The sequence below is a fragment of the Neodothiora populina genome, assembly GCF_041146345.1.
Source record: "Neodothiora populina strain CPC 39397 chromosome Unknown canker_contig_15, whole genome shotgun sequence".
Lineage (NCBI taxonomy): Eukaryota > Fungi > Ascomycota > Dothideomycetes > Dothideales > Dothioraceae > Neodothiora > Neodothiora populina.
Genome location: NW_027191413.1, coordinates 2,508,666 through 2,515,874, shown reverse-complemented (window position 1 = coordinate 2,515,874; position 7,209 = coordinate 2,508,666). Strand labels below are relative to the sequence as shown.

General features: G+C 51.2%; 2 protein-coding genes across 3 annotated transcripts; both read right to left on the bottom strand.

Moving 5' to 3' along the window:
- Positions 1-1,817: 1,817 nt before the first annotated feature.
- Positions 1,818-4,548, bottom strand: AAFC00_003196 (uncharacterized protein; the record flags this gene model as incomplete). The annotated part of the gene is made up of 2 exons (XM_069342638.1): positions 1,818-4,124; positions 4,183-4,548. 2 exons carry the CDS (start codon positions 4,546-4,548, stop codon positions 1,818-1,820), a joined length of 2,673 nt encoding a protein of 890 aa, XP_069199144.1.
- A 560-nt stretch (positions 4,549-5,108) lies between these two features.
- AAFC00_003195 (uncharacterized protein) lies at positions 5,109-6,284 on the bottom strand (the record flags this gene model as incomplete). Of its 2 annotated transcripts, XM_069342637.1 has the most annotated exons (2): positions 5,109-5,929; positions 5,981-6,284. In XM_069342637.1, the coding sequence occupies 2 exons, from the start codon at positions 6,282-6,284 to the stop codon at positions 5,109-5,111; spliced, it is 1,125 nt and encodes a 374-aa protein (XP_069199142.1). The 2 variants fall into 2 exon arrangements, with proteins under 2 accessions (XP_069199142.1, XP_069199143.1); XM_069348071.1 differs by having other exon boundaries at positions 5,109-6,284.
- Between the last annotated feature and the right edge of the window lie 925 nt (positions 6,285-7,209).

Here is a 7,209-nt window from a genome sequence, read left to right as displayed (position 1 = left end):
ACCGGCATCATAACGAAGACGCCGATGAAGTGGGACCACAGACTAAAAGACGAGCTAAAGAGGTGCCGGATCACCGTCCTCGATCGGCCTGTTCGCCCGGGAGCAATAATAACAATAGACACCGGACGATGAATCCACAAAATCGCCATGATCGATTCTCCAGTGCTCGGATCGCTCTCGGGGACTGAATCAATGATGCCAGGCAGAAGACAGCTGTTGATTAGCAAAAGGAAACTATCGAGAAGGGGGGACCACCCCCAAGGCCCTGCGCACGACCTGTATATCACGGGTAAAAAGGCGCTGGCTGCTGCATGGCTTCGAAATACCATTACTCCGTCACAGTACTGTAAAGTAGCGTGGTCAGCTCAACTCTTAGTGTAGACTATAGTCTAGGAACTGTTGTATTTTAGTGTGATAGTCCCATGTGGGTCTACGTTATAATGTCTCTGATGGCTAGAGCCGGGAAATCGCCCCTCTCTTCTTCGCCCCCCCCCCCCCCCCATGTCCTCGATTTTTGCCCCTCCACCGCCGCCGCCGCCTCTTCTTCGCTCTCCACGAAGGGGACAATAGAACGTCGATCAGAAGTCAGAACTGCATGATCCCGTCAAATCGTTTATTTTTGGACGACAGCAGCAGACCCTTCGCATTTTTTCCCTCTCTCTGACACTACTGTACCTGCGCCCTCTCGTGCCCGTGTGCCCCCGTCGAACTACTGCATGCATGATCGCGAAAAACTGTGGGACTCGCCAGACCCTTTGGCTCAGACTTCTGGTCTCGCGGGTACAGTACATACAGTATATCCGTCCGGGCGTAGTAGTAATACCTTGCCTTCCCTCCCGATACCTAGGTTGATGCTCTATACCGCACTGCAGTAGTGGCCGGGGGGGAAAAGAGGGAGCGAGGGAGGAGCGGTGGCGACAATTTGAAACAGTATAGTGATATCACATGTGAAGTAAGAAAGGTGTGTGAGGACAGAGAGCTTCACGACGTGATGGCGAGCAATGGTGTGGGGTGTCTGGTTTTATGAATGTGTTGACGCCTCAAGCAGCGAAGTTCTCTGTCTACTACTGCGCAAGGAGTGCATGCAGGAGAGAGAAGGGATGGATGGCTTATGCAACGGAGTCAAGTCCGAGGCCTTTGCCTTTGTCTTCGTCGGCAGTACTGTGATCAGACATTGATATCGTCCAGGTATCGTGGTACAGGACGGAAAATGAATCGCCAATGGCCTCTTCTTTCTCCCTTTTTCAACATTCGTTCGTTTTCTCTCTTTCGCCTTCGGAGAAACATACCTAAAAGGATAATCGTGGACGGGTATTGACGATCGTCATTCTGTACATCATGGGTGATTTGGGAAGTCCGGACTAAAGGTAAGGTAGGTGCCTTGATGTACTACTATTCTAGACCTACTTTTCTCTCCCTCGGAGAAATTATTCAGGTGGGTGAGGAGTTCCTGCGTTTGTTGTCTTCCGTGTGTATGCGTGTGGACTCGGGCATGACTCCGCTATTTCGTCGCTTTTATGGAGAGTAAACATACTGTAAGATTGCACTCATTGGTTGTGTTGGAAAATGTTACAGAAGGGAGACGGAATGGTTGGAGCCTCGTAGCCGTCTAGCAAGTGAAGGTGCGGTACATTGGTCAGGGTACATGAATGTACCTACTTTGCATGCATACCTACCGTAGTACTGGCCTGCTCTAGGGTTATCTGATCGACAAACTTCGTGTGCCTATACCGCTGCATAGGTTCCGCATCCTGCTCCGTCTACAGCTATGTATACATGTATGTAGGAGTACAGTAGCACATTTTCCGAAAGCCAACCTAAACCACCTCCCACTCGGCCAGCCTGCCCACTGTTTCACCCGCGTTCCTGACAATACACAGTCTTCTCGCGTGGCTTTTGAGAATTGTACCTTCTGCCGCTCTCTCTGTGCTTAGTGCTTTGGACGCTAGGAGACTACCAATGGCAGTACCTTTGCCTTCAGTCAGACAGAACTCTCCTGTGGTGACAAATCCGATAAGATCTTCTTTGTCTGGGATGGGCGGATGCTGTTGTTGCTTATCACCCTCCACAAGTGACGCAGGATCACAGACCAGATCTGCTGCGAGCTTTTGTTGGATGATCGATTGAGGCAGGCCTCGTAGACCGCCGCCGAGGGAGGGAGGCAACTCTCTTTTGTAGGATCTGGATAGTCTGCTTCCAGTGGTCGGGTCAAGGGCAAGCCATTGAGAACGGATACTTGCCTCTTTAGGGATGCTGTAGATTCTCGCGCAAGGCGTTGCCACACCTCTTGTTAGAAGAGTAAGACGCACTGTCATGAGACCTCTGTCCGCGTCCGCAAGTGTTGACGATGTCAATGGTTTCGATGGCGAGCCTGTAAGAAGTGCACGAGCAATATTCGAAGGCAACTGGAAACTCGTGTTCTTCATCGAATCGTCTCGCGTCTCAGCCGTGGTGGTACCATCAAATGACCGCTCCTCTGTTCTGGTCAGGTACGTCCAATCACATGCAGAGCCGTCTCCAATTTCACCAGTCTGTCCCGAGCCAAGCGCAAGACTGTCCCATTCAACCCGCTTCCCCTTAGGCCGACGCTCCCACTCCTTCCTGCGTCGTGCGCTCTCCAATGCTTCCCATGCCTTTCCTGCTTCTGTGCCTGGATAATCCGCTGGGAACCACGGGCATCCGCTTTCAAAGGAGATTTGTCTCTGTTCCTGCAAACCTCCCAGCCTGACTTGACCACCTGTTGACAAGGGATAATACATGATACTTTGCCAAACTGGCGGTACGGCTTTCCAGGGGAGAAGAATGGTCCACTTTGTTTGCTTTCGCTTGCCAGAAGAGCTATCGAGGGAGGGATATACAAGGACTGGGATACGAGGGTCCTGCGGCAGTGGAACAGGATAATATCCAGGGGCGGCCGAGGTCTTTCTCCGGTTGATTGCCTTTTGGCTTGATAGTGCTCTAGAGGCTGCCATACGCCTACTTCTGTCAAAGAGTCCTGGTATCCTATCACTAGAATCACAGGGCCACTGAGACAGGATCTTGAGAAGATTATTCTGGTCTGGATCTGGGGCTTGAATCGTCCTAGGGGGATGGTGGAGTCGTGGATCAGAGATATCGAAGGCCAAGAGGACATGGGCTGGTAACACAGCCGGATTCGTGACACCCCCAAGTGCTGCCCATGTATCTTCAGTCTTGTTACTGTCATCACCTGTATTTGTGGCTTTCACAGGTCGCAACGCACTACGTAATGCCTCAGTTGATGCTGGGCCGGTAATTTCAATGCTTCCGATCTCAAATCGTAGATCCTCGGCCACAGCCTGAGGCTTCTGGACTTTGACCAACCGCGTTACTTGCTCCCAGAGCTGAAGAAATCCTGAAGGATGGATACGAACAAGGGCTTGACGACGAGGTTTCCTGGACCGAGAAGCATTGTGCTCGTTTGGCTTCCCATTCGTGTACTCAGCTTGGGTATGCGGTTCTGCACGCCATATCACTGTCGCTGGTGCAATTGGTTTCGTTGGGTGTGAATCTCGTTCATGTAGCCAACCTTGCCATATCCGGGTTCCATTGCGCCACCGCTGTCCTTTCTGACCCCATGGGGTTGTTGTGTCATCAGGGCTGCCGACACCCAGAGCCTTAAGTACCCCTTGCACGCTTTCCTCGATGCCCTCGATGTTAATGCAGGACATATAGCTAGTATCCCAGGCAATAGCCCCCTTTTCGGTACTGGCGCGGTGGGTCGGTCGGTAGCTCTTCGCCGTCGAAGTCAAAGGGATTGAAAACCTCCACAAAGGTTCTTGAGGTGGAGTCATATGGGCTCTCTTTGCATGATATATGTGTGTCGGTAGCCATGTCTTGTGCAATTGTCTTTTACGATACTTCGCAGGTACAGGAGGCTCTGAGCTGAGAACATTCTTCTTGACTTTGGCGGCTCTCGTCGTGACAGCAACCCCTTGGACACCGCTTTCTTGCTTCGCAGCTCCTGTACCTAAGCCTTTCTTCGCAGCCACATCTCTTCTAGCTCCAATTTCCCGAAGTTTTTTAATGGTCTCCATACGTAGTCGCATATGTCTTGTGGGCTTCCGCCTTCGAGACGTCACAGTTGGTGTGTTGTCGTCAGCCATCTGGTGCACTGTAAGACAGCAGACACAGAAAGCATACTGTATATCAATGGAAACTTACTTCTCGCACAGCTTGCTTGCGCAACCTCTTGGGTACTCTTTTAGCATTGTGACTTGCCGTTCGTCTTCTCAACTCTTTAGGGACTTGTTGGAAGGCCCTTTGCGTCAAAGCCTTCTTGGAACGCTCCAACCCTTCTTGTATAGCTCTAATCTCATACTCTCGAGCTTTTACGAACGAGCCTACATCCAACTGACCATTCTTGAATGCTTTTGATGTGGTCTGCACAGCAAGCGTACGAGCATCGCGCTGTGTCTTGACTCGCTTCATGCGCGATGCATTATTATTGTTGTTGTCTGACGAGGATCCTGGGCCTCCCTTACGCTTCTTGCTCGCATGTTGTCCATTATTTGCGTCTTTCGGCGCCATTGAGAGATGGAATATATTGTCCGCTGGCCGAGAGGTTCATGTTTTCGTAAGATTGACGATTAACATCCAAGCTGTAGAGTACGAATCGAGCAATGCATATCACGTGATTGTCACGAGTCAGAAAAGTGGCCTGATAGTCTGGACATCTTGTGTACCATTGTAGGACGTTCTGATATTAATCCACATCTGGTTTCTGCACAAAAGATGACCATCAGGCTGGAAAATGCTCTCTTGTTGTACGAATCGGTCAAAGCTGCATGTCATTTTTTTCGTCGTGCCTTGTCTAGCATTCTAATGTACCCGGTCTTTATCAGTGCATATTCTCTAACTACACCCAAAGAGCCTCCTCCGGCAAGGACAGCATCCGTTGATCCAGGCCATTATTGACCGCCGAAGCGCCGCCGCAACTCCCAACCCAAACCGAGTAGACCCTAAGCCCAGCCCATGATCTCATTGCGCCAGTCCTTATTGCGATAGTGGTATCGATGAAACAAACAAATAAAAAAAAACAAATAAAGAAGTGGAATCGTTTAACGCTTCCACCGCCACAGCTGACCGCCTCACATGCCGCCCATGATGCTAGAGGTGCCCGTGTGGCATCCCCGTTCGTGTCTCTTCATATTGCTCCTGACACTGAACGCCTTGCCGCAATTCGGGTGGGGACATTTGAAAGGCTTTTCTCCCGTGTGACTGTGACTATGGATTTTCAAGCTGCTAGGTCGAGAAAATGCTTTGTGGCACGTCCCGCAGATGTATCTGTCCTGAGACTGTGGGTAGGACGTATGGCTTGACGGGTTGATGTAGTGGTGATGTTGCCACATAGTAGGCGACGGTAGGCTCGAAGCTGCCACAACCGGTGCAGTCATGACCGGAGGGAAGTTTGACGGCAGTGGTCTTTGCTGATGGTACATTCCGCTTACTGTATAGACGCCGTCGGCTGAGTAGTATGAGCTTGTCGAGAGTCCACCTGGCGAAGAGTTGTAGTGCGGGATCGCATACGGAGAGGTCGAGTACATTGGTCCTCCCGCTTGCATCGGGACTGAATGACGCTTCGCTATCGGCGCAACTCGCTGCTGATGAGGCTCCACATTGTTCAACGACGACCCAAGGAAGTATGTCGGTGCGGAAATTGATGACTGCGATGTGATTGAAGGGCTGTTCGTAGGTTCGACCACTGAATCCGAACGAAGTGGGGGAGGTGTCGGCGCAACTGTAGGTCTTTGGTGCATTGCCATATCGGTAGTGGTGCCGTAAGTTGGTACAGATGTAGTCTCGGCCATCGTGGGCGGATAATATGCCGGTTGTTGCTGCTGTTGCTGCTGTTGTTGTTGTTGTTGTTGTTGTTGCTGTTGCTGTTGTTGTTGCGACGCAGGGGCAGCACCTTTTAGGTGTAAGTAAAAGCGATTGGAGGGAACACTAAAAAATGGCATACCATTGTCTTGATTGGGAAGAGAAGTCCTCTCGCCATCGGCGATACCCAATAGGTTGGAGATGGAAGGCAGGGAAGGTTTGTTCACCTCGTCGCTTGCGTGTGAAGTGTGCATGCTGGTGGAATGTACAGAGTGTCCGGCTCTCCTGGCAGTTTCGAAGGCACTATAGTCCGTCGGCGGATGGGACTCTGTGGCTATGGGGTGAGATGTATGCGCTCGAGGGTCTGGATACTGCGCGTAACGGTGGGTGTGGTAACTGGGTTGGTAAGACCGATGCTGGTAAGGCATGTAGGTGGCGACCTCCATCGCGGAATCTGAATATCAAGTCGGATACTGAACGTCTTTCTTCCTTGTTTGCACAGCGGAAAGTGCCAAGTTCCTAGATCGACGGTGGCGTACAGATTATGGAGGAAGAGAACGACAAGGCAATGTACTCGTGTATTGAAGATAGACGCAAGACAGTATATCAAGGTGAGGACTCGGTCGGCAGAAGTGATCCGGAGCAACTTATTCTTTGGCGTAGAGGAGACAATAATGGCAGGACAACAAGCGCCGCATATACAATGGCGGTCGACAGGTTCACGAGCAAAAGGGTGAGATGAAGGATATACACTAACAGGGTTCGAAATGATGTTAGACGCTTGCTTACGAGGCTAGAAATCGAGAGATTTAGCGAGATAGAGTGGCCGAAGATGCCTTGTTGCTTCTGGGGTGCGGGCAACGTACCCAGAGCATCGCGAGATCCGGGCACCATTGGGAGAAGCAACGCGAATCTCGTGCTAAGCGGGGAGGCTGATCCTTGCGATTAATCTATCCTCACTCTGAGATGTCTAAGCGCGGAGGGACTTGCTGCAGGCAGGAAAATGCCAGCATGATTAGCTTGCCGATGCGATGGGGATCGGCGTGGCGCAAAGACGCACATTTGTTTGGTGTAAATTGTTTGGCGTCGATTCGCAGAAGATGTGCAGGATCTTTTGACACATAGCCAGCTTCCGACTATCTCTGTAGCGCTTTTGGGGGCGCAGCCCAAAGCTCAGTCTGACGCATCGGTACCCTTCTAATAGCGTCGGTGGCCCAAGTCGCACGAGGATGGAGGGTGATGAATCGGACTAACGCCTGTCAGTCAACGGTTGACCGTTTGGCCCACAGACCATGTTCCGGATTGCTCGCTTACGACTTTTACTTCAGGGTACCGTAGGTTAAGGTGTGCAGGCAGGGTAGGGTACCTTTG